This window comes from Littorina saxatilis, linkage group LG15 (genome assembly GCF_037325665.1).
Source record: "Littorina saxatilis isolate snail1 linkage group LG15, US_GU_Lsax_2.0, whole genome shotgun sequence".
NCBI lineage: Eukaryota > Metazoa > Mollusca > Gastropoda > Littorinimorpha > Littorinidae > Littorina > Littorina saxatilis.
In genome coordinates this window covers 38,403,688-38,430,983 of record NC_090259.1, presented here as the reverse complement: position 1 = coordinate 38,430,983, position 27,296 = coordinate 38,403,688, and the positions used below count along the sequence as shown (strand labels likewise).

The 27,296-nt window shown below is 41.5% G+C and overlaps 1 protein-coding gene across 7 annotated transcripts; it reads right to left on the bottom strand.

Annotated features, from left to right (window-relative positions):
* Positions 1–354: 354 nt before the first annotated feature.
* LOC138949274 (kynurenine--oxoglutarate transaminase 3-like) lies at positions 355–25,866 on the bottom strand. 7 transcript variants are annotated; one of them, XM_070321058.1, is made up of 14 exons: positions 24,755–24,878; positions 21,868–22,060; positions 18,073–18,134; positions 17,018–17,069; positions 16,379–16,477; positions 15,826–15,975; positions 15,094–15,180; positions 11,009–11,131; positions 8,761–8,881; positions 8,183–8,349; positions 7,494–7,680; positions 7,102–7,175; positions 4,293–4,379; positions 355–3,586 (listed from the first exon to the last, which is right to left on the bottom strand). In XM_070321058.1, the coding sequence occupies exons 2-14, from the start codon at positions 22,042–22,044 to the stop codon at positions 3,524–3,526; spliced, it is 1,449 nt and encodes a 482-aa protein (XP_070177159.1). In that variant the 5' UTR covers positions 22,045–22,060; positions 24,755–24,878; the 3' UTR covers positions 355–3,523. The 7 variants fall into 7 exon arrangements, with proteins under 7 accessions (XP_070177159.1, XP_070177160.1, XP_070177161.1 ...); XM_070321059.1 differs by having other exon boundaries at positions 24,707–24,864; XM_070321060.1 differs by having other exon boundaries at positions 24,783–24,802.
* Between the last annotated feature and the right edge of the window lie 1,430 nt (positions 25,867–27,296).

Here is a 27,296-nt window from a genome sequence, read left to right as displayed (position 1 = left end):
TACGAAAAAAATCAAAGAGACCGCCTGAGTACCAGTCAAACAACTTGTGATAATGCATGTTTCAGCTACTAGGTACTACCCTGGCCAAGTTTCCTCTCAAGACATCAAAGAGACCGCCCCATAGGTTAAACTCGGTCACTGACCCCAGTGCAGGAAGTGTTTCCTCTCTCAGATCTATGACAGGGGAACCACCTCTCATAGCAAAAACTGGGTCATTGACCCCTGGGAAGAAGGTCAGTGTCTAAACAAGGCAACCCAGCTATCACAATGGACCTGCCTTTGATCTCGCCGCACACACAGAGCCCACATATTTCCACTCTGTATTCTTCCTTTGATGTGCAGCTTATTTTCATCGACCGGTATACTTTTTTAATTTTGGTGCGCCCTATCGGCCCCCTGCGCCCAATAGGTGACTGGAATACAATTTTTTTTTTAAAAGAGGGGGGTGCGCCTTATGCGCTGTAGCGCCTTGTAACCCGGAAAGTACGGTACACAGAAAACCCACAAAATATATAACATTTAAAATAGAACAGAAAAATGTCTGCTCTCTTCATGCAGTGGTACAAGCGATAAAAGGATACCAGATGGGACCAGCCAAAGGTGTCCCTACATTGTAGGTGGCCTGTTATGACAGGTATATTTTGGTCAAGATAATTGACAAAGGGACAACAGAAGGTGTCCTTTAAGCCCGTCCTTAATTGAGCCCGTAGTCGACTACACGAAGCTTCGCGAAGTCTTAATATCAAAAACCCGCAGCTGCGGCGTGGTACCTTGACCTCTACTTTGCTTCGCAAGTTTTGACATGCGAAGCTTTGCCGTAGCTCGCAACAAAGTTGGTTTTTTTGTAAGAAGAGTGCTTTTCGATTCAAGATGGACGACAAAATCAGACTCAATGCCGTGGTGAAGAATGAATTTATCGACTTTGGTTGACCCGAAGTACACTACTCACACAAAGTTAAGGATCACTATGAGAAAACAGGTGCTCAATAAAATCAGTTCGCTACTGTTATTTATTTCTCAGTCAAACCAAATTGTTATGAATTCTTATTCAGCTGTAAGTGGGCGATTTTGTGTTAGTGGGAAAATTGCATAGGATTCTCTACTACTGAGCTTGGTAGCAAAAGAAAAAGCGGAAACTTGCGAAAAAGAACCTTGTTTTGGACCGTTCAGCCCGAACACATTGCACAAGCCACATGGAAAAAACATTATGCACGTGCAAGCACTGCTGTTTATGTGTGAGATGCTGTCACTTGCTTGGCTTTTTGAGAAGACATACCACCAGTTTTAGGCATTATCTGACAATGCCCCCACAACGAAAATCGAACGAGTTTGAGAGGGGACGAGCTTTTGCATGGTTCCAAGATGGTGTCCCCAAGCGAGAAGTGGCCAGGCGACTTCACGTGTCCATCTCGGTCATTGTCAGACTGATTCAACGTTTCACAGCCACTGGGAGGTTCCAGGAAAGACGCAGACTTGGGCGACCAAAAAAGACAACTCCACGTGAAGATCGTCTCATTGAACGACTAGCCTTGCAAACAAGAACAGCCTCTTCCAGCATTATTCGAAGGCAGCTGAGGGTGGCTACTAACACCACCATCAGCCACCAGACCATACGGAATCGCCTTCATGGGTTTAACCTCCGTTCTCGTCGCCCAGCTGTACGGCCACGCTTAACTCCAGCCCATAGGGCAGCACGCCGCGCCTTCTACAGACGTCACGTGAGGTGGACACGTCAGCAATGGTCCCAGGTTCTGTTCAGTGATGAATCACGTTTCACCCTGAACCACAACGACGACTGACTTGAGGGTCTGGAGGCGCCAAGGGGAACGCTAAATTGACGCCACTGTCCAAGAAAAGGTGGCCTTTGGTGGAGGTTCTGTAATGGTCTGGGGGGCCTTCAGCCTTCACCACAGAACACCCTTGTTTCATGTACAGGGTAACCTGACTGGCCTCCGATACCGGGATGAGATCCTTCGACCGCTGACTGTGCCTACACTGCAGCAGATGGGACCGCAGGCTTTCTACCAGGATGACAACGCTCGCCCCCACAGTGCAAGGGTGGTCAACGACTTCCTGCAGCAGTCTGGAGTCAACATAATGGAGTGGCCAGCGTGCAGTCCCGATCTCAACCCGATTAAGAACCTCTGGGATGAGTTGGATCGCAAAGTGAGGAGCAACCTCCCCCCTCCCAGGGATGTCCAGCACCTCTACCAGATGCTGCAGACTGAGTGGCAGGCGCTTCCACAGAGGATCTTCGCCACCCTGGTCAACTCTAAGAGGACTCGCTGCGTCGAGTGCCAGAACAGCCATGGCGGTTACACGCATTACTGAACTTTTGGGAGCATCTGAATGCCATGTCTTGTGATTTCAACGACTTTGTGAAATTAAATTTCGATACGTACACACTTTTATAAAATGTACAGACCAAACGATTGCTCGAAATTGAAGAAAATGTTGTATCGTTATCGCTAAAGCATTGAATTAAACGTTTGCCAAATACCAACGCATTGGCTTTCTTATTTGGAAAGTTATGAATTTGTGTGCAAGTGATCCTTAAGTTTTTGTGAGTAGCTTACAAGAACTAACCTCCTACCTGTATTATTTCATACTGTGATGCATTGACATGTTGAATGATACTCGAAATCCCAGCGCTCACGCCGACTGGTCCCGGCCGTGCTCAGTAAACAAAATAGAACACATAACTATGTGTAACAATTAATTTGCGTCATCATCAAGTACGTAAAGTACAATTTGTGACGTAAAGTACTCAGAAAGAAGCGCACCACGCGCTGGTCGAGACTACGCGCATGCGCTTTCTGGCTAATAAGATTTGAGACGCCAAGACAAGAAAAGATAACTCTCTTCTCCGCCAGAGTGCCTTCCCTTGGACTTCGTCGAAGTCTAGTTCCGGTAGCTTCGCGAAGTGAGCTACGCGTAGTCGACTTCGTCCAATTAAGGACAGGCTTAACTGTGAGGTGGGCTAACTGTTATCATAGGGGCCTCACATCGCAGGTACCGCTGTACTTTTAAAATTATACAAACAGGGTCTGAATAAATAAATCACCGAGTCAGGATAGCTGTCCAAACAGTAAGGCCAAACACACCATATATGGTAATATCTCTGGTAAAAAAATGGAATCATCAACATCATGAAGAAAGGACAAACATCGATTTGCCATAACAAAAAATGCTGGCTCAATATGCGGGAACAATCTCGCAGTGTCATATTTTTTTTAATGGATTTGGAAGAATTGCTCATAATTTACATAGCACTCCGGCCCTGTTCTTTTTTTCGTCAGACCCAAAACCGTTATTTGTTTTGGGGCGACGCAGCATTAAATGCAGTCCAGGTGTAAACAAAACTGCATTAAAATGACAATTAAAACTGTCATATATCATAACTCGCACACAATCACACTGGCTGGAGGATGTACTGTCACACGCTTGCAGAAGACAGCTAGAAGCCGAAAGTGCCACTCATTCAGAGTAGCAGTGGTTGATTAATTATTGAGCAGTCGATCCACTAGCTCGACTCTTGCTTCCATTTACGCAAAATATCCTCTGCACTCTTCAAGGTTTCATCCTCCTGAAAAAACATAGCGAATACGAATCATTAAATCATGATTAGTACAGGTGCCATCCTCCTGAGAGCTAAGAACACCAACAAATATGAATCATAATTAAATCATCCAAGTCAAAAGAGGCATGGTTGCATGGTTATGATTATTTGTTTAAGCATAGCAATCTTTCGATTGGCGTAGATGTGTAGCAATTACTCAGAAAGCGTAGCAGTTGGCAGCTGTGACACTGATACAGTTCTAAAATAAAACCCAGTAGTGGACTGGGTGGCCGAGTGGTAAACGCACTTGCCTCGGAAGCGAGAGGTTGCGAGTTCGACCCTGGGTCAGGGCGTTAGCAATTTTCTCCCCCCTTTCCTAACCTAGGTGATGGGTTCAAGTGCTAGTCTTTCGGATGAGACGAAAAACCGATGTCCCTTCGTGTACACTACATTGGGGTGTGCACGTTAAAGATCCCACGATTGACAAAAGGGTCTTTCCTGGATAAATTGTATAGGCATAGATACAAATGTCCACCAAATACCCGTGTGACTTGGAATAATAGGCCGTGAAAAGTAAATATTCGCCTTAATTGGCTTGAGATTTACTGGCCGATGTGAATGCGTGATATATTGAGTAAAAAATTCCATCTCACACGGCAGAAATTAATATGTAAAGCGCTTAGAGAACGTCAAGCGCTATATAAATCGCCCCATACATACATAGTTGTCTTACCTTGATAAAACAGAAGCGAATGTAGTTCTCCCCCATCTGTTTGTGTTCGGAGCAGTAAAAGGCGGATGGCGGAATCCCAGCAAGTTTCTGAGAGAAACCATCGAGAATATCGTACATTTCTGACATGAAGTACAGATTTTAAAAAAGTTCATTTCGGACAGAAATCAAGCATGGAGAAAAAAGTTAATCTGTGAAAGAAAGTACAGAAAAACAAGCACATTTCCAATAGAAAGCAGAGTTAATTTCTGAGAGAAGATTAATAAAAGTTCATTTTGGAGAGAATTCAAGTATGAGAAAAGAGTTAATTTGTGAGAGAAAGCACAGCAAAACAAGCACTGTGATTTCTGAGAGAAAGCACAGAGGTAATTTCTGAGAGACTTTCATCTTGCCTTCACAACTTAAAAGTCTCACGAAATTTTCTATTTACTAAGCTTGTAGACACAATGGGGGGGGGGGGGGGGGGTACTCGTGACTTTATGTAAAGCCTGAAACCCTCTTGTGCACGTACATCTCAATCCCGTATGGTAGTTGACGAATGACTAAACAATGATGTCATTAGAAATATACCGATGGGATGATGTAGTCCAAATATTATTTCTTTTCTTTTTACATTTAGTCAAGTTTTGACTAAATGTTTTAACATAGAGGGGGAATTAAGACGAGGGTTGTGGTGTGTGTGTGTGTGTGTGTGTGTGTGTGTGTGTGTGTGTGTGTGTGTGTGTGTCTGTCTGTCTGTCTGTGTGTGTAGAGCGATTCAGACTAAACTACTGGACCAATCTTTATGAAATTTGACATGAGAGTTCCTAGGAATGATATCGGGGCGGGGCGGGGATATAGCTCAGTTGGTAGAGCGCTGGATTTGTATTCAGTTGGCCGCTGTCAGCGCGAGTTCGATCCCAGGTTCGGCGGAAATTTATTTCACAGAGTCAACTTTGTGTGCAGACTCTCTTCGGTGTCCGAACCACCCCCCGTGTATACTACATTGGGTGTGCACGTTAAAGATCCCACGATTGACAAAAGGGTCTTTCCTGGCAAAATTGCTTAGGCACAGTTAATAATTGTCTACCATACCCGTGTGACTTGGAATAAGGCCGTGAAAGGTAAATATGCGCCGACATGGCTGCAATCTACTGGCCGTATAAAATTTCATCTCAGCTCACACGGCATCACTGCAGAGCGCCTAGAACTGTACCCACGGAATATGCGCGATATAAGCCTCATTGATTGATTGATTGATTGATATCCCCGGACGTTTTTTTCATTTTTTCGATAAATGTCTTTGATGACGTCATATCCGGCTTTTTGTAAAAGTTGTCACACCCTCATTTTTCAATCAAATTGATTGAAATTTTGGCCAAGCAATCTTTGACGAAGGCCGGACTTTGGTATTGCATTTCAGCTTAAAAATTAATTAATGACTTTGGTCATTAAAAATCTGAAAATTGTAATTAAAATTATTTTTTTATAAAATGATCCAAAATTACATTCATCTTATTCTTCATCATTTTCTGATTCCAAAAACATATCAATATGTTATATTCGGATTAAAAACAAGCTCTAAAATTTAAAAATATAAAAATTATGATTAAAATAAAATTTCCAAAATCGATTTAAAAACAATTTCATCTAATTCCTAGTCGGTTCTTCATTCCAAAAACATATAGATATGATATGTTTGGATTAAAAAAACGTTCAGAAAGTAACGAAGAGAGGTACAGAAAAGCGTGCTATGCAGCACGCGCAACCACTACCTCGCTAAACAGGCTCGTTAATTTCACTGCCTTTTGCACGAGCGGCGGACTTTGGTCATTGTGAAAAAATGCAGTGCGTTCAGTTTCATTCTGTGAGTTCCACAGCTTGACTAAATGTAGTAATTTCGCCTTACGCGACTTGTTCTTTACTTCTTTGTCCCATTGCTGGGACATTCGGGTCGCTTCCTCCCAGTGGAAAGCTAGCAGCAACAGTCGCGCTACCCAGGTGCGTGCTTTGCTGTTTTAGGTGTAATCGGCCACCTGCACAGAATGACCGAGGTCTTTTACGTGCCACAGTTGTGACACGAGGGTGGAACATGGATACTGTTTCCGAGTCTGCACATAAAGTTGACCCCCTGTCCGTCCCGGACCAGAATCGAACCCCTGACCTTAGGATCACATTTAGTCCAGAGCTCTACCAATTGAGGAACTTGTTTGTTTGTTCGTTCATGGGCTGAAACTCCCACGGCTTTTACGTGTATGGCCGTTTTATCCCGCCATTTAGGCAGCCATACGCCGCTTTCGGAGGAAGCATGCTGGGTATTTTCGTGTTTCTATAACCCACCGAACTCTGACATGGATTACAGGATCTTTTTCGTGCGCACTTGGTCTTGTGCTTGCGTATACACACGGGGGTGTTCGGACACCGAGGAGAGTCTGCACACAAAGTTGACTCTGAGAAATAAATCTCTCGCCGAACGTGGGGACGAACTCACGCTGACAGCGGCCAACTGGATACAAATCCAGCGCGCTACCAACTGAGCTACATCCCCGCCCATTGAGGAACTTGAAGGTGTGTATCCCTTACATGATAGTGTGGTGTGTATGATCCATACTCTGCAAAGAGGCAGTCAAGGTTATTGGGATGGCGTGCCCTTTGTACAGCTCATACTTTTCTCATTTTATTTGTTGTTTTTTAAGAAGTGGATGTATATATCCCACATCATTTGCACTGTGTACGTGTAGTTCAAAGCAAATACAAGGGTAGTTTAAAAAAAAATCTTCATTGTTCACAAAAAGTGTTCAAGATATTAAATCAACATAACTTGCGATTATACCTTTTCTTTGATCATCCATTTGGCAAACTTGAAGTCCTTGGGTTCATCTTTGTTGTAGTCTGACAAATCCACTTCTGAAATCACAAGAATAAGTTTGTGTACATCGCTACAGAACTGAGCACTTGCTGTACGTTTTGCATGCACTAGTCTCGACTCACTCACACACGCACACACACACACACACACAAACACGTGCGTGCACACACACACTAACAAACACACACACGCACTAACAAAAAAGCACATACACACAAACACACCCACACACACACACACACACTCTCTCTCGCACACATACACTCTCTCTCTCTCTCTCTCTCTCTCTCTCTCTCTCTCTCTCTCTCTCTCTCTCTCTCTCTCTCTCTCTCTCACACACAGACACACAAACTCACTCATCTGTGAAATATCCGCCAGCATGAAGTAACCCCCCTCGGGTACCACAGGGTGCATACCCAGCCCCTCTAACACCTGGGCCAGTTCGTCACGCTTGGGTAGCAGCTCCAGTGCCAGGGATTTAAAGTAGCAGTCCACTGAGTCGCGACGATCGATTTCCAGCTCCAAGCCCTCTGCCACTGCCTCCTGATCAACGTCACATCAAATGGTTTAAACAATTTATTCAGAAAATTACAGATAACAAGGCCGCACACAATCAATTCAACAAATGGAGCACAACAAGCAAAGTTTATACACGTGCTCTTAAAAAAACATTATATCTGATTAGACGGACAATACAGGGATCTGTAGAAGCGCATGACCACTCTCCGGAATACGTTTTACACATCATGTTGGTGAGCGCGACATGTAGAACTTGTCGAGTTTCACATGCGTCCGTCACAGCGTTAATTAAATTTACCAATACGTTTAAAACAAATATGCTTCTGTCAATGTTTACGGACAAAAACTGTAATGATGTGTCAAAATACTAATTTAGATCAGCTTTGGGATGCGCTTGCGAAGAAAAGTAGTCTGGGAATTATTTTCGTCGTATTTTTTCCACTGACCGTACTTCTTGTACTCTAGAAAATCGTGCGTTCAAAATATGGCGAAATTATATGAATTCCCAGGTCTGCGAAAGACCTACCTGGATAGGTGTTGGGCAGGTGTAGACAGAGTTCTGGTGCACCAGTTTGGCCCCCATCAAGAGATTCTCAGGTGCCACGCTCCAGCCCAGCTTCCACCCCGTCACGCTGAACGTCTTGCCCGCACTGCCCACCGTGATGGTACGATCCCACATGCCTGGTAGCGTGGCTGGCAAAATAAATCATACAGCCTTGAGACAGCACTGCCCACCGTGATGGTACGATCCCACATGCCTGGTAGCGTGGCTGGCAAAATAAATCATACAGCCTTGAGACAGCACTGCCCACCGTGATGGTACGATCCCACATGCCTAAGCGTGGCTGGCCAAATAAATCATATTTTCATGCGTGAAGCCTATAAAAACAAAATTGACTAAAAAGTATGAGGCATGGGTCCAGGGGCCACCTAGGCCCTGACGAAGGGTGGGGGGGGGGGGGGCGAATTAGTGGCTCAGTAAGGGTGTCCAGGCCATATGAAAACATCTTTTTTCTTTTCTTTTTTTTTTACCTAAGCGTGAAGGCTGCTTCGACCCTTTTAAAAAAATATATATAAATAAATAAAAAGGTTTTTTTCACTCACCAATTTTGATGTGCTCTATCCCTGGGTAGGTCATCCACTCATATACCTCGTCAGCCACACACACAACGTCATACTTCTTGCACAGCTCTGCTACCATCTCCAACTCCGATTGGACAAACACCTTAAAACACAAAAGGAAAAGGATAAGATTTCATATAGTCCTGTGAGGTTACCCTCATGGAAATTCGGGCTGCTTTCTCACTGCGGAAAACGAGCTGTCCTACAGCCAGACAGCGCTACCCATTTTTTTCTCTTTTTCCTGCTTGCATGTATTCATTTTCCAAGCCCCGAGACTTTCACGTGGGTTTTTTATCATGCGCATGCAAAGCTGGCGTGTTCTGACACCGAAGAGAGTCTGCATGAATATTCACAAGTATTCACAGTATTCTTATATCGTGCGCAGTACCTAATAGCTGCTTACTACCTGCTTCAATGGCATTTTGGATGCAAGTTGCAGACAGTGACATACCTGTCAACCCATACGGTTTTCCTGTATTTTGTACGGGCAAACCAAATTACAGGGCAACTCTCTTTAACTTGTCATTGCTGTGATCTTGACAACACATGCAAATGAAGATTAACACACACACTCAGGCATGACATTTGACTCCGATACACACACGGGTTGCAGTGTTGGGTTCACGTTGGAGTTATTTAGGTCAGTGTATCCTTTATATAGCCCACTTCCATGGTTTCAGTGTCCTTCTCGGTTTCAGATATATTGCATGATCTCTGACCAGTTCTGATTTGAGTTGGATACATGGAGTTCTTTTGAAAATTAGAAAGTGGAACAAACTTACTAGTAACTTGTTTCTCTTTTAATCCAATCTATGATTCAACCATCATTTGAGAATTTAACCCCAGAAATGATGAATTGAAAAGCAGCATGAGAGATTATGCAAATGAGGACTAAAAATAGACCTGACAGTGCCTATGCCATTTTCCAAACCTTCTTCCTTTTAACCTGAGTGAGCCGTTTTAAAAGTTACCAAATGGAGAAAAAAAAATTCCTTTAAATTCAAGTTTTGAGTCAGTAATTATTAATTAGTGTGGGGGCCCGGGTAGCTCAGGTGGTAGAGCATGCACCGGACTTGTAATCGAAAGGTCGCTGGTTCGAATCCGGGCCGGGACGGACACGGGTCAACTTTATGTGCAGACCCAGAGACGGTATCCATCTCCCACCCCCGTGTCACCTCAATGGCACGTTAAAGATCTTGGTCATTCTACCATAAGTGCAGAAGGCTGATACCACCTAAACACGCATAGATCAAAAGCCGTGAGGGCGTAAAAACTCGAATCGTATAAACCAATTCATGTCCAATATAGGCAATTAAGACCTGACGGACAATAAGCCCCTTAAAATTGACTTTTGTAATTATTGATAATAACTGTGTTATTTTTTTGTGTTTTTTTAACAAAAATGTTGCTGTTTGTAAGGGATTGTTACCTTGAATACAGTTTCTAGTCATATTAATACAGGTTGGCCTTGGAAGGGATTGACAGGTCTGCAGTGATGTAAAATAGACATTCTGGAAATAACTGTCGGGTTTGCATGGGTTGTGAAAGAGTGAATACCCTTGAATTTAGTGAGACAAGCAATCCACAGGTCAGTCACTAGGCAAGAGGGTTGTCTGAAACACACGGACAAGGAGCACGTGTAAATGGTTTGTCTCACGAAAAGCAAGTGTATTCACTTTTTCACAACCCTTACAAACCCAACCGAGTTATTTCTGAAAATTATCTACTGGCCCAGATGTTGTTGTGATAAGCGAATGTTGCTATGAAGCTCCTGTTTTGAGCACAAAATGACAGCCTAAATCATTCTCGCACAAGCCTTTCCCAGTGGATTTATTTATTTATTTATTAAGGAGATTTCTATAGCGCATAACTAAAAGCACTATGGATCATTTGTTGAGGATGGTTAGCTTGGTCTTATCGCTGAACATGGACAACAATGCCTGCCTCCACCCCTCTGTGCTACTCGCCCCTCCTCTCCCCCTATCATTCACCCCTCGTGCACACACACACACACACACACCCTTTAGTTACCCCAAATCCCAACCCCCTCACACACACCCACACATACTGACTGAATTTTCCCAGTTGGTTGTTGGCAGTGTTAAGGAGGATAGGTTTGGACTTGCTGCTAACTAAACTTCCATCACGTCAACAAACAACAAAAAAACACACAATCACCTCCACACCATCACCCCCTCCCCGACTCCTCGATCATCCCACAAAGACCGACCTTTCCCAGAGGATTGTTTGGCGTGTTGACGACGATGAGCTTCGTCTTGTCGCTGAACTTGGATTCCAACTCCTTGGGGTCCAGCTTCCAGTCAGCACTCGACATCTTCACACCATGCTTGCTCTGCGATTAGGAGACATTTTTTTCTCTTTACTCTTATTACGTTAGTTTTTTCTATTGGCGTGTTTCCACACGTGTTACAAAGCTATCAAAATCACCTTTGCTCTGAAGTTGTTGATTTTTTCTTCTGTTTACATGTTGCATCATAGATTTATTTCCTTTGAAATACTTTGCTTGTCGTGTATTGAGGTAAACTGATTACGTTCGTTTTTTATTGCTGTGTTTCAACACGTTTTGCAAAGCTATTATAATCGCTTTTGCTCTGAAGTTGTTGATTTTTTCTTTTGTTTACATGTTGCTGCTTGTGTTTACTTTCTTGACTTAGTTTTTTCATCCTCTAAGATGTACAACAAAAAGTTACGTGCGAAAGCCATTTTGACATACTTTTTTGATGAAATATTCTACTCATTTAGCGTGAATTATCAATGTAATTCCTCTTTAGGGTTAGGGCTGGTGTGCATGCCAACGTGGCATGCATTCACCTATTTTTTGTTGTAAATACATTTTGCTTTGGTCCTTTGACGGTGTAAAGAAAGAAAACCGTGTTTTTATTATTGGCACCTTGTTGTGACCTGTTTTTTGTGGAGCGTTATTTAACTACCTTTACGCGTGAGACTCACGTGCTCTTTTCCGTGTCCTGGTTTGGTGTGAGCGCTGCATAACTGCGTAGTAGGTTTTAGAATACGTGTGACTCACATGTTTTTAGTTTTTAATGTCAGCTAGTTCCTTGTTTTTCTTTTTGTAAAATAGACTGTCCCAAGTATTGAGCATGCACGAAGTGCGTGATCAGTTACTGATTGGTTGTAAATAGTAGTCTCACCCTACCCTGTTGTAGGAATGTTTGGTTGGTCAATATGGTGACCTTTAACCTTTAAAATGAACTATTCCATGTTAGGTTTTGTTTTCTATAAATATTACTGTTTGACTTCCTCTCATCAGTCAATCTGAGGGCTTTACGGAAGAGTTTGGATATTCGTTCTGTAAACGTATGAAAGTTAACAAGTGAACCAATGGAGTGTTTCTTGTGATGTTTTTAAAGTCAACGTAACGTGTTTGGATACAGTTTTATCTAAAGTTTGTGAATAGTCTTGTGCCCTTCGTTTGAGAGGCTACACGTTTTGGTACTCTGGACAACGCACACAGCGCATAAGGTAATTTTGTTGTTACTTGTTTGTGTTGTATTTTGGTCGCCATTTTGTAATGACTTCATGAGGTTTTTTTATGTATAACGTGAGTTGAGGTAGTATCTTTTTTGTAACTTTGAATAACGCAGGAACGTTGTCTTGTAGAGATTTTTTAGTATGACAGTTTGTTATTGTATTTTTGGCCTGATGAGTCAACGTTTGTATTTTCCGTAACGTAGCCATTTTGGTACCCCCGCGGGTTAGGGGGAAGAATTTACCCGATGCTCCCCAGCATGTCGTAAGAGGCGACTAACGGATTCTGTTTCTCTTTTTACCCTTGTTAAGTGTTTCTTGTATAGAATATAGTCAATTTTTGTAAAGATTTTAGTCAAGCAGTATGTAAGAAATGTTAAGTCCTTTGTACTGGAAACTTGCATTCTCCCAGTAAGGTAATATATTGTACTACGTTGCAAGCCCCTGGAGCAAATTTTTGATTAGTGCTTTTGTGAACAAGAAACAATTGACAAGTGGCTCTATCCCATCTCCCCCCTTTCCCCGTCGCGATATAACCTTCGTGGTTGAAAACGACGTTAAACACCAAATAAAGAAAGAAAGAAAGAAAGCCATTTTGGTTTGTAACGTATTTATGCTAAGTTTCTTGAGTATTCTTAGTGTTTATTGTTTTTAACGTAAGGAACGTAATCCTTTCTTAAAAGTCAAAGGATTAATCAATGAGTGTTTGGTTATTGTAACTTGTTTGTGTTTGTTTGTTTTCGTCTGTTTTGTGTTTGTTATTTTTTCCCTTTTTGTTTCTTGCGTTTTGTTTATGCATTTTTGATACCTTTGCCATGTCTAATAATTTCTTTTCTTTTCTCTTTTTCTTTCTGTTAATTTTTTTACCGCAATACGCAATACTGAATATCGCAATATGCAATACTGAATATCACAATGAACATATACTGTCATCGCAATCCCACTATTACGATGCAGAGTTAATAAACCAGTATTTTTGCGCGTTATCGCTTGTAACCTGTGTTTGTCATTTCGTATGAACAATTTCTAGTTCCAGCCTCGCACACGAAGGCGCGCACAGCTGGTCATAAAAAAGCAACCACTTTGTACTTATACCAATACAGTAGAACCCCCTGTTTACGACTTTGGAAAAACCTTGAAAATTAGGTCGTAAAAAGGGGGTGTCTTAAAAGGGGGGTTTGAGTTTTTGGCCGGTCGGTCATGAATTTGGTTGCAGTGTATCATGTATGTACTGTCATGTTTACACACAAACACACAGTTGCAGTTTACTGTCATATCAAAACACACATACACACACACACCCAAACACATTACGTACAGCAGAACAACTTGAACTCAAATTTCAAAGAAAATTTACTCATGGCGTAATGCTCGCTCCCCGCTGAGTGAAGCACATTTGACATTGTCGCGCAACCAGTAAAATCCGAATGTCCTAACTCGATAGAAAGCATAACGACTTTTCTCCCGAATCATCTTTCCGCTCATATCAATGATTCGTCGCCTTGCATCGCTAAACTTGACCACGATCGTTGAGGTCTTCAGGCTCCTCTCTTTGCGTACTTTCGCTTCGCTATCCTTTTCACCATCTAGATAACACCGAGTCATTATCCTTGACGACACACAGGATTTTCGTATTCCCGACTCCCAAGGAAGTCGCCGCGGATTGCCACTTAGCTCGATTAGAGATTACTTTATTAGCTCTCTACTCAAGAGTCGGCGCTTTTCTTTTACTTTTGCGAATCTTCGTTTGTCAACAAGACAGTCGTCGTGACAAGATAGTGTGCAGAAAAAACACGGATGTATCAGGATCTCGCGCGCGCGAGATTTTGTTTTTCTTTCTTCTTGCGATAGTTGGAGGAGCGAGTGCGGCCATGTTGTGTTTTCGTCTGCTCGAAATATGCGCAAAAGTCGTAAATCTTCCCCAAAAGCTTGGTCGTAAGTCGCTTTTTGGGTCATTATCCTTGACAATACGCAGGATTTGCGTCTTCCCGACTTTTAAGGAAGTCGCCGCGGATTCTATCGTGCGCCAGATTTTGTTTTTTGTTTTCGTCTCACGATAGTTCGAGGTGCAAGAGCCGCCATGTATTGTTTTCGTCTGCTCGACTACAAATGCGCGAAAGTCGTAATTCATCCCCAAAAGCTCGGTCGTAAGTCGCGTTTTGGGGTGAGTCGTTCACTGGGGGTTCATTATATAGTAGAATGCATCCGTGGTAGCAAAATTGGTCGTAAAAAGGGGGTGGTCGTAAACAGGGGGGTCGCTAAGGGGGAGTTCTACTGTACCCTCATAAATAAGAAATTGTCATTGTCATTAGGACAAGTTAGAAGAAACACAGAATAGACGATGTTCAGAAATTAACGTTGTGAGGATTTCCAAGCACTTTGGCAGAGTCATGCCCCAAACAGTGAGGCGAAGCGACAACACGCTACTGACCAGCTTAGACCCACCATCGCGGTAACAACTCACTCTGTGCGCATGTAAATGCAGTGTGCGCCCGATATGAAACGCTCGTCAACCACTCTCGTCTTCTTATATACTTCACAAACAGAGCTAAACACTCACAGACACGGACACAGACCCACACAGACCCACACACACACACAGGTGCATCACACACATGCACGCATGCTCACACACACACACACAGACAACCACATCCACCCACACACACACACACACACAAACAAACACCCACACACACATACAAACACACACACATATACACACACACACAAACAGACAAACACACACACACACAGACACAGACACAGACACACACACAGACACACACACAGGTGCACCACACTCACAGGCCTGAGAGGCACGAAGACGGGAATTCCCCCGGCCGTCCTGACCATGGGTTCGTAGCAGTCAAAGTACGGCTCTATGATGATCACCTGCAACCAAACATTATTTATATTTCATTTCATTTACTCGTCACAAGTCACATACAACCACACACGTACATACTTTCTCTCTCTCTCTATCTCTGTGACCTCTCTGCCATGCACTATTTACCTATGGAACAAACTTTCCACGCTGACATCATTCATTTCGTCATAAATCATTGTCTCGCTTGTGTCTTCCGGGCATGCTGCTGACCATTTTGTCCAATAAGTTCTCTGTTTAATTACTGTTGTTTGTCTGTGCACTTACATCGAACGCAGAAGAAGAAGAAGAAGTCTGTGCACTTAAAAGACAGTGTTCCATTCATAAACATCCAGAAATGCGGTTCGACAGAGGACTTGCCAAATTTTCTAATTTTTTCACAAAAAAAAATTGCAACAGTGAATCAAATCAAAAAAAGATGGATCGAAAAACCGCAAAATCTGTTGATGTTGCAAACCATCACGTGACTTTCAGCGACAGTCGGCGAAATGCTACAGGAAAAACGCGTACAGGAAACGCACCTACAGGGAATGCACGTACAGGGAATGCACGTACAGGGAATGCACCTACAGGGAATGCATCCATTTTTGGTCGACTTAGACCCCTTCTGCGAAAGCATCGCTGGACAAATACCACACTCTACACGTACACACCTCATCACCTGGGTTGACCATGCCCTGTATGATGCAGAAGAGCGAGCCATAGGCACCGACTGACACCAAGACCTCCGTCATCGGATCAACTGGACGTTTCAGCAGTGGTGAGTAGACTTCCGACAGAGCTTTTATCAGGCGTGGGTGACCCTGCACGAATTAAGACATATAACACTTAACACTTTTTACCCCACCTATGTTGACCAAGTTCTTTTTAGCAGAGACCAGCTGTGCTGCAGCAGGTCACTCAGAATTTTAGTAACTGTGTAGTAACTGTGTATCAATACGCTGGAATGCAGGCGTTAGATGGACGTTACAGGAAGCGACTGAAGCTCAACAGTCTGAGCGGATATATAGATAGATAGAGCCATATGAGTGGGTACGGATATATATCCGTACCTGGGAGACAATGAGTTAAGTCACACTGATGACTTGGAAATGTAACAAATCCATGAAGTTGATTAGAGTGTGTGTGTTCATCAAGATGGATTTGATGCACTACAGTAACAGAGAATACAATTCTGTCAGCTTTATAAGAAGCGAGTGTACTCACGAAGGGCCGGGTGTACTGGTGTACAAACTTGTTACCGGAGCCAATGGCCTTCTGCAGACTCTTCACAACATGTTCTGGCGCCTGGAAGTCTGGAAACCCCTGTTGGAAATCATTAGATGAGCAATCTTGGAAATTTACCAGCTGTTAAAAAATCAATCACAAGGAAAACAATCACATAAATTTTAACATTCTGTTACAAATCATGCCCATTCACACACACACACACACACAGAGGTATAAGCATGCACTCGCATACATACACATGCACTGACGGTGATACACATTGGCACACACACACACACACACACACACACACACACACACACACACACACAGATCGAGGCATTATGCATGTATGTTTAACATCTTTGACCAAATACAGAACCTTTTCTGCATTTTGTTTTTTGCTTGTTATTCTTTTCGTTAAAGTAATCAGAACTGGATATAAATCACATAACATAAAAAATATTTCAGTTTCAAGACACCACAAGAAAAGTACAGCAACAAGTAGCTGACGCAACTGTTCACCGAGTACATTTACCTTGCAAATGTATCAAGCTGAACATATATTATCAAAATTATTTGAGAGGAAAAGATAGGTCGCAACATCAATGTTACTTAATTGGTAAATCAAATTACCTGTCCTAAATTGAGAACACCAGGTTCAGACGCCAGTTTCGTAAACTCCACCCTAGACAAAAACAACATTGAATCAATCAAAGAGTACAAATATCATATTTATCACAATTCTTGTTGAGAAATTAACCTCCTATCCCTGAAAATAATCCTGTTACAGTGGAGTCCGGCCCCTTGGAAGATCCCCAACATAATACACTCCCTCTCTTTTATGTTTCTTGTATTAAAGGCACAGTGCAGCTCACAGCCTTCGTTTTGCGTTTTTGTTGCAGCCGAGTGCATTTACAGTTCAAAAATCCTCCTATGGTAGTAAAACAAACCCAAAACTACCCAACGACGACATCTGTGAAGCTCGACAGTTTCTTGTTCACGCGAGTGCATAAATTAACCTAGTTATTACGTTGGTGTTTGGTCGGAGTTCGATTCAACTGAGTGATTCCGGCCTCCATTTTGTTTTACAAACTCATGATGACGTCTGACATAGTTTGAAAGTGACGTGTCTTTTTGTGCATGATGTGGTGATCTACCTGATCTAAATTTAGATCCAAAAATAGGCCAAGACCAGCCGGGTCCGAGTACGAAATTAATTCGTAAAAAAATCGCAGTTCTTGACTCTTTGGGTGCAAGTCAATGAAACTTGGTAGTTCTTCTAATGGATAGCTGCCTGAGGTATGACTAAAAGTCCCAGGGGCTACGTGCACCTGGATTTGACAAGTTCAGTACCTTTAAAATTGTAAAGCACCTGTAAAGTTATCATTTTCATTACTTTATTGTCCCATCGCTGGGAAATTCCTGTGGCTCCCTCCCAGTGGAAAGCTTAGCAGCAACAGTCGCGCTACCCAGGTGTGGGTGTGTTTAGGTGTAATCGGCCACCTGCGCTTATGGCAGAATGATCAAGGTCCTTAACATGCCACAGTGGTGACACGGGGGTGGAACATGGATACCATCTGAGTCTGCACATAAAGTTGACCCTTGTCCGTCCCGGCCAGGATTTGAACGCATGGATCCCAAGTCCAGTGCTTTACCATCTGAGCTACCGGCCATAATAAAGTTCTTACCAAACATTCTTCTCTGAGCCCTTCAGTCTGTTGGCGTAGCTGTGTTTGGGAGCTGCCATTGTCTGAAACAGACAACAGAAACTCACACTAAATGACACAGAAGTTGTTCTACTGTGTGTGTGTGTGTGTGTGTGTGTGTGTGTGTGTGTGTGTATGTGTGTGTGTGTGTGTGTCAGTGTATATGTTTGTGTATGCATGCGTATGTGTGTGTGTGTGTGTGTCAGTGTGTGTGCGCATGCACTTGTGTATGTGTCAGTGTGAGTGTATATATATATATGTGTGCATTTGTGTGTTTAACACAAAATATACATTCACAAAAACTTTCATGAGCAGCATGTACACCGTAGTTATAAAACTGCACAAAAATTGTCAATTTAGTCAAAGAAGCAGGGATTCCAGATTTTGAATGCATCATCACTTGTTTAGATTTATATGCTTTAGAGATGAGTGGCTCATTCAGTGTCATTTAACAATACATCTTGATTTGTTATTGGTTAGTTATTTTTGTAACTCAAAGAATCCATTTCCTTACATATGGTTTATATTAACAAAAAAAATCTACAAATTCTGATACAGGAGTTAAAATTATCCTGTAAAACAATATTGTCACTGCATGCAAATGGAGACTTGACAATGATTTCCATGACAACGCATTTAAAATATAGTTTTAGCCCCAACCCTAACGCCTTAATTTTGTAATCAAATGAAAGAAAAATGTACAAACAGATAAAGGGCAATCAACAAAGTGAAAGTGAATGAAATTGTCAAATCAAAAGTTAGAAATTTTAATAAAAAAGATAACAAAACATACATAATTCAAGCATGCTAAATATTTGCCAACACATGTTAAACAAAAGGACATAAGCAACAAAGGCAGTAATAGTTAAATAGTGAACTTAATAACGCAAACTTTAAGTTTGTAATAGGAACTATACTGCACTACCAGATTCCGCACGCTCAGAACTAAGAACAGTTTTATTCCAAAGTCAATTGGCTTTTTAAATACCTAAGTTAATTAAAACTAGTATGTGTGCCGGTGAACATATGCACTGATTTCTGTGATGAATATTTTTTATATTCTTTGATGTGCACCCTTATGCTGAGTGTGATAACCCTCGAATGACTAGTCCTGTGATAAATATTGTTCAATGACATATCTAGTCCTGTGATAATGATAGTTTTTAGCGGTAAACTTTTAGCTAAAGCTGACGGCAATTTACCTATTTGGAATCATGTTACTATTCCTGTTAGTGTACATATGCGTGCGCGAGTGTAGTATGCTTCGTATGGTATTTTTATCTGTTGTCTTATTATTTGTTTTGTCTTTTAATGTGCACCACACTGAAATTTCTCTGTATGAGATAATAAAGTATTCGTATTCGTATTCGTATCTCTTTAAATCTGAACACATGTACATCTGTGCTCTGTTTCGCTACTTGAAGTCAACTCACTTGTTTTTTTCTTAACATTTTCTGGATGCAATTTTCTGACAAATGACATTCCTCTCTTTCTTCTAATATCATCAATTGACTGAGATCATGCATGGTTTTGAGCACTAATATTTGTACTTCCTCTATAGGCCTTATTTGCCAAAATTCCCGACAATCTCTTGCTCCCCTCCACCCCAAAGAGCAACCCCTCCCTAATGACAGCATATTCCCCCCCCCCCCCCCACCCTCAAGAAAAAAACAGACATAAAAATTAAAATTAACATCTGCACAAACTGTTGGATATATAATACAGGCATGGGAATTGAAAATTGTAAAAAAGGCTGAAAATGTATAACTGAAGACGCGAAGCGTCAAGTCGACGGTGCGAAGCGCCTAGCCTTAATAGGGGGGTCCGGGGGCATGCCCCCCTGGATAAAGTCTCCAAAGAACCCAGATGGTGCAATCTGGTGTCATCTGAGCTCCAAGTTTGTCATTAAATTCTGTTTTTAGAATCAGAGGATTTAGTACCAATTTTTGCTTTTTTGAAGGAAAAAAATATATACATGTATTATATGGTTTAAATTTGTTAAAAAATTGATCTGTTGAGACAAACAGGAAAATGTAACTTGTAACACAATCTGTGCAATCTGGTTTACTTTCAAACATAAAAGTTCAAGTAACTGAGGCGGGCGGTAGCAGTGCGTGAACAAAGTACGGAAAGTTTTCGCGGGCTTTTGCGCAAAGGCAAAAGTAACCGGTGCTTTTCTTGTGTGCATCCCCCCCTTTATTTTTTCGGCGGACACTTTTGCTTTTTCGGCGGAACAAAAAAAAATTTGGCGGAAATCCGCCGTTCGGCGGACAATTACCATGCCTGATAATAGGTACCACTGGCCGCGCTCAAGAAAAACAAAACAAAAAGCAACGTAAAACAATGTTGCAGACACTAATTTTTCATTAATATTACCATATGTTCTTGCTGCAGTATTTACAACTGGAAATATAAAGAACTCCCCAAAATGAAAAAAGATGCATGTTATTATGTATGCATTTACCAATAATATGGCCATTATACAATTACAGCAAATCAATAATTAAGGGTAGCCTTTCCTGCATAAACAATCATCATCTCATACCTACATGTTCAGGCTAACTAATTACATTCCTCCACTTTGACATGTATATACAGTGGAACCCCTCATTTAAGACTTCCTCCTTTTTAAGACCTCACTTTTTCAGATTTTCTGTTCATAGCCTCTGTAAATTCACCTCCATTTTAAGACTCCCTCCTTATTAAGACCTCCTCCTTATTAAGACCTGATTTTCTCAGGGTTTTTTTAGGTCTTAAAAGGGGGGTTCCACTTTATAACAAAAATCAAGTCGCAGTGAGAATGTGTTGATCCATTAATTTTGCAGACAGAGATTTTCTAAGAAATTAATTCATAAAATAGTGTGTACTAATGCCCAAAATGGATCAAGGCTTTGTGTTTTGACTGATTTGACAAGTTGAGAAAACCAATGACATTTTATTTTTGCGAAGCAACTGAATATGAAAAGAAAAGAAAGCGTGCAGAAGTATGTTTGGGTCCTGCCTGACATTATGACCAACGATTTCTCCCTTGGAAGAAAATGAAGATGTCTGCTTTTTGTCTGTTTAGAAGGTAGGGAGATTTTACAGCGCACACGATAAATTGCAAGTCGTATTCGACAAGAATTTTGTAATTCTTCTTTCTTCGAAGTACCATAGATTTGTTCTTGGCCATATTTTCGACCTGTACATCGTTATATTATGGGAAAAACACGTTTGAACGCAAATTCGCAAAGAAATTTTGATCCGGAACTGCAACGTCTATTTGCCAAAACAAAAACTTCTGGTCCAATATGCGGGAACATGCTGGTAGTGTCATAGTTTTTCAATGGGTGTGGAAGAACTGATCATAATTAACATAGCACTCCGGCCCTGTTCTTTTTTTCGTCACAGCGACGCAGCATTAGTACATGTACAAACAAATCCAAGGATATTAAAAGACCAAAACCTACACAGTGTTAGGTCAGGTCAACCTAAAACAAATGAGTCATTTTAAAACTTAATGTCAGCCTAAGAGCTACGTTTGACTGGCAAATTAAAAATCTAGTAGGTCACTTAAATTGGTACGGTTTAAATCCTACTGATATATTCTGATACATTCTTTTAAACGTTAATTAATGTGTCAGTGACAAACCCTGCAAATGTAGCTGAAAAGAAATATTGAGCTTAATGTCAGATTGAAAGAAAGTCTTGGGTATTGTGAGCAATTAGAGTCCATGATTATTCACTTCACCAGTGTCTACTGCACACAACTCGACTAAGGATCTCTATTCCACTTACAGTGAGAGTCTTCACGTTGACAGCAGTGTAAGAAGACCATTCAAGTAAAGTGGTACACACAGAATCCCTGGCTGGAATAGTAGAAGCTCTCAGAGCATGTGTTAAAATCTTCTCATTTTGACAATTGACAAACTGCAGCAGTCGTGTTGTCGCTTTTTGGCTGAGTGTTCTTGCCATTCAAAATAATAAGCAGCTGCAAAGTCAAGACCAGAAAAGTGTTCAAAACACAGAGCAGTTGGAAGCAGCATGCACACAATATTTCATCTCAACTTACTCAACTTACAGGTTGGTTGGTTTTTGTTTTCTAACTTCCCTTAAAGTTAAAGGCTTTATCTTCTTCTTCTTCTTCTTCTTCTTCTTCTTCTTCATTCATGGGATTAGACTCCCACGTTTACTCATATTTTGAGCACGAGTGGATTTACCGAAAAGTTGACTCCGAAAAGACTTTTTACCAGAAACTCAGTGCTAAAGCTTCGTGCAGCCAACTTCGCGAAGTATACTTGGCCCAGTTAAGGACAGGCTTTATCCACATACCTGAGAGAGACTAAATCATAAGATAACATCAACAATGTTGTTTAATCAAATTGTGTTCATGCCATTTTCCATAATACAAATGCCAAGCTGTGATCAAAACATGTGTCACCTTCTTTGTTAAGCCAGGTGGTGCGATGAATATATATACATCACAGCCACAAGTTACGATATTAACAGCTGCTTCCTTGATGAGTTTAATCGATCTGTACTATGCAAATTAAGTTAATATGTCGGCAGCATAATTAACGGGATACCTTGATGTCCACTTAAAGGGGTGCTTCTTCCTGTCAAAACTCTTTCATTTAATTGAGTTTGTCAAACTGTAAAAGCTTATTTTTTTTATACCAACACTTTTCAGTCAGCACCATTTAAAACATGTATTTTCAGTCTAAACAATAAGACAACCTGTTTGATAGATCAAACTCATCATATATATATATATATATATATATTTTGATAACTATGTGTACTTATAGCCTAGTTATACCTCTAGGATAGGCTACATAATATAATAAACTGCAGCGATATGACACAACTGAAAAAATTGCCAACAGCATCAATGAATACAGACAATATCATTCTTCGCTTGCCTCAATATTTTAGTTGAACGGCCATACTAAATCAATAGAGTAAAATCAATCACAAATTTTTTATCATTCCTTTGCTGATCTGTTCCTCAACTGAATTGGGTCATTCTCAGAAATGGTGGTCCAGTGAGAGTGAGTAGGGGTGACACATTTGAAATCATGAAAAAGTAAATTAAAATTATTTCTACCACGACTTTTTTCATCTGAATCTATTCCTGAGACATTAAAGCATTGTTGTATGTCAATAAAAATGGTTTCTATACGTTGGTGTTGTTTTTGTGTGCTTTTCAATTGCGAAGTTCGGCCGTTTCCGGATCGCCGAAGCGTTACACGACTTTCGTGATCAACAATATGTTCAGTCTCATGGCTAAATGCAAACATGCAAACACCAACAAATTACTGCAATCGACAGTCAGGAATTCAGTCTTGGACGTAGCAACACATCTTTGCAAAAACTCACGCTGAATTTGAAGTTACGGGCTTCGAACAAAAAATTCTGAATGTCGTAACGCATCGTATCCCGACTCGACGCGCGAACATCGGACAGCAATGTGCTCCATGACTTTGCCACATCACGGCTATTTTTAGTTCTTTGGCGCACAGGAAGTTCGAACAAGAAAATAGTCCTTTGAATCACAGCCAAATATTCACAGAAAACACCAGAATCATATCATTTGCTGAAACTCATGGCGTCGTTTCCTGACCTACGTTACGACTGAAGATAGTTTTTACTTAATTGTCGAGCCTGCAAAGCTTTGTCACAAACTTACACACCGCGGATGGCGACAATGTAGTGTCGGAAGGATATCAAGTGCAAACAGTCTCTCAAAGCGCGAAGTTTAGTGGAACAAAGCAGCCAAGAAGTTTTCGTATCCTCTGATTGTCGATGTTCGACATTCATCAAGTACTTAAAATGGGTAATCTGAACGCAACAGGAACTTTCAACAAATACAGCAAACTCTGACGAATTGTGTTTTGTGTAGTTATTTTGGGTCAGACGGGTTTTGCCGGCAGGAAAGGCCAAACAGTGCAGATTCATGTCTGTCGCACAGGAACCGAAAGTGGTTCAAGCATTTCGTTTCTGTGTTACGACATTTAGTCAGTTCCAAATGTCATTTTTTTACCAATATTAGTTGAAGTCCTTACCTTTCATAACTAGAATGTGTTAGGTAGAACACAAAAATACTGCAGAACTGATAAAAAATGCACAAAGGATTGAAGGCTTAGGTGGTTTAAAGTTGGAATTTGGTTTCCATGTTACAACATTCATCACGTAAATACAACACTTTAAAACGTCTCTTATTCAGCAACCAATTACTCTTTTTGTCTAATTTTTGCATTATTATGTATAGCAAACAATAGACTTCATAGTAAAAACAATTATTTTGTATTTCTTGACACTTTATTTTTTACTTTGTATGTAACACTTTGGACCACCATTTCTGAGAATGACCCATTTACATGAATCAAATGCGATCCTTAGCCTAGGTTAGCACATCTATATACCTAAACCATGCGACATAATAGCAAAGTATGTGTCACGTTTCACTAAGAAAACAAACTCCCATTGAGAGTCATGAAAATAAGGAGATGTCGTTCCCCCCCCAATGCAAAATCGTGTGTCAACGCACTGGCTATGTACACACTACAGTCTACACGCACTCCCAGTCAGCCAGTGTTTACAACTTGCTATTAAATGGAAACCTTGACACACTCACGCAGATAGTGATCGATTGATTACTGTAAACTTTAAACTGAGAACTAACCTAGCTGTTAACAAAGAAGTCAACACACAAGCTACAATAGCGATGGCCTGTCGGACAGTACACGAACTGACGAGTACCACTTTCGATTTTCAACAAGATCAAGCTTTCCAATGACACACCCTCAAGCTACCAAACAAAAAATCCTGAACAATATGAGAATCCGGCACACTCTGGTTAAAACCGATTGGGAACGCGCAAACTCTCACCCTCTCAGAGAGAAAAACAAATAAGTGACACTAATCAGTAATGACAATTCTTTATTTAACGAGGGTAGTAGAGTAAGCAGAGAGAGAGAGAGAGAGAGAGAGAGAGAGAGAGAGAGGGGTGGGGGGAGGATGATAACTATGTTACGGTCGGCATCATTTTCCAGCCTCGATGCTCAGTACCGGCTTTCAGAACTCAGCCGGAACTCAGATGTATTGCTCCTGGGCCAAGCGGTGCCTATTGAGCACGGGGGGATGAGACCACAGAGATATAGAATATTCTATATCTCTGTGGATGATACACAGCGAAAGTCTGGCCGAACAAACGAACATAGCGATATGTGCGTTATTTGACAGTCACTCATGGGCCGTTCAAGTTAATTATTATCCATGTTGTCTTTCAAGTTCGATCATTTCAAGTTTTGAGTCAGAGAAGAAGCCTGCGACGAGACGTAGAGACTTAGGAAAAGGCAACATCAACAGCACCATCAGCAGTCAGTGGTACATTTCAGGTTGTGTAACTTACTTAACGGTAGTCGTCGTAGTCGTAGTAGTACTAAAAGCCGTTTAGTAAATAACTTCGGCCTGCTGTGAATACAACTACCATGGATTAATTGTCAGCTAATTAGTAATCTTCGAGATGACTCAGTGAAAACTTGAAATCCGTGACTGACCTTATACCTCTAGGCCTATCAAGTTCAGGTTACTATCCAGCTTCGGTCACGCAACTTGACTGAACCCAAGACGTACACGCGGCAGCAGCCTGAACTTTGGCACAGCCTCGAAGACTCAGTTCAAGTAAAGTCTTTAGACTTCGTCAGTTTTAGGCGAAGTACAGAAGAGTCGGCACGGCTACAAAAACACAAGTATGTCAACGTGCATGCACAAAACTTGTCGGGCCCTTGCTCGACTGAAACTATGCAGTATCCGTACCACAGAGATATAGAACTATGTAGTATGTAGGCCTATGGCTCAGCCTACGGCACAGGCACAGAAAACATGCACGCGTCAGCTGTGAGTCGCACGCATCAGTAATACTATATCTAATTAATAGTGCTCTATGTAGAAAAATGGCGCACAACGCATTTTCATGGGCCTGTGATTCAGCCCAGGAATAAAGACCACTGACAGGCACATGACACGTACTGGGTTACAGACTGGGATACAAAGGCCGGACTTCGGTATTGCATTTCAGCTTGGTGGCTTAAAAATTAATTAATGACTTTGGTCATTAAAAATCTGAAAATTGTAAAAAAAATAATTTGTTTTTAAAGGCACAGTAAGCCTCCCGTAAACCATCACAGAGCTCCCCGAGCGTCTAAATACAGTACAAGCATACTTCCATTTGAACGCTCACCGAACGGGAACATCCTGGCTGCTTTCTGTCGAGCGTGAGACATTTTCAAAGAATTTATTTTCGTAGACTTGTTCCGTTAACAACAACGGCGCCTCGTTTTTGCGCTAGACCTAACTTTTAAAATCTAAATAATAAATTGACAGCTTGTTACACAAACATTCTTTAATCATAAAAGAATTCGTTTTTCCTCAAGACAAGATCAGAACAATTCGAAGTTGTGGGAAAGTTTAAAAAAAGAAAAGCCCGGAAGCAGGGTCACGCAAGGGTCGTAGCAGACGACGGCCGGTTTATCAGTGCAAATCGCCGTTCCTCTCAACAGTCAAAAGCCATCGCTAGAGTTCTTGTGAACCACAGCCGTTGTTTCGTGCATAAAAAAAAACGTGCTATTGTAGATAAGCTCACGTCGAGTCGCATTCAAATGACTAACTATGACGACTGCATTTGAAAAGGGAAAACTGGATCACACGGGTTCACGATGGCTCAGGGGTAAGATAAACCACGCAAAAATAAATTCTTTGAAAATTGTTCGCTCTTTACGGAGGGCACCTAGGATGTTCTCAATTGGTGAGTGTTTAAATGAAATGGTGTTTGTACTGTGTGTAAAAGCCTGACCGTATCTGTGATGGTTTACGGGAGGCTTACTCTGCCTTTAATAGATACCGCGTGTTTTGCTCGCATTACACAAATAAAACCAGGGGCGGATCTAGGGGGGTTTCCGGGGTTTCCGGAACACCCCCCCCCCCCCCCCTAGCCTAAGAAAAAAGAATGAGAAAATAAAATTTGAAAACAAAGAAAAACTGATGGCTTAGATTGCACCAGATTGCTCCATTTTGCTTGATTTTTATCAAAAAAATTCCGGGGGAGCATGCCCCCGGACTCTCCTAGGAGCCGGCCTTTGTCTTCTTAGTGATGGTTTTGAAAAGTAGTTGGGTAATTTCCTTGCTCAGGTTGCACCAGACCGGACAATTGTCTTTATTTTACT

Excerpts from the sequence above, each read along its gene's own strand:
- LOC138949274 (XM_070321058.1), bottom strand. The coding sequence starts at position 22,044 with ATGGCAAGAACACTCAGCCAAAAAGCGACAACACGACTGCTGCAGTTT. Across the intron at positions 18,135-21,867 it reads TCAACGTGAAGACTCTCACT|ACAATGGCAGCTCCCAAACA; the intron begins GTAAGTGGAATA and ends TGTCTGTTTCAG. Across the intron at positions 4,380-7,101 it reads AATGGATGATCAAAGAAAAG|AAACTTGCTGGGATTCCGCC; the intron begins GTATAATCGCAA and ends GGTTTCTCTCAG.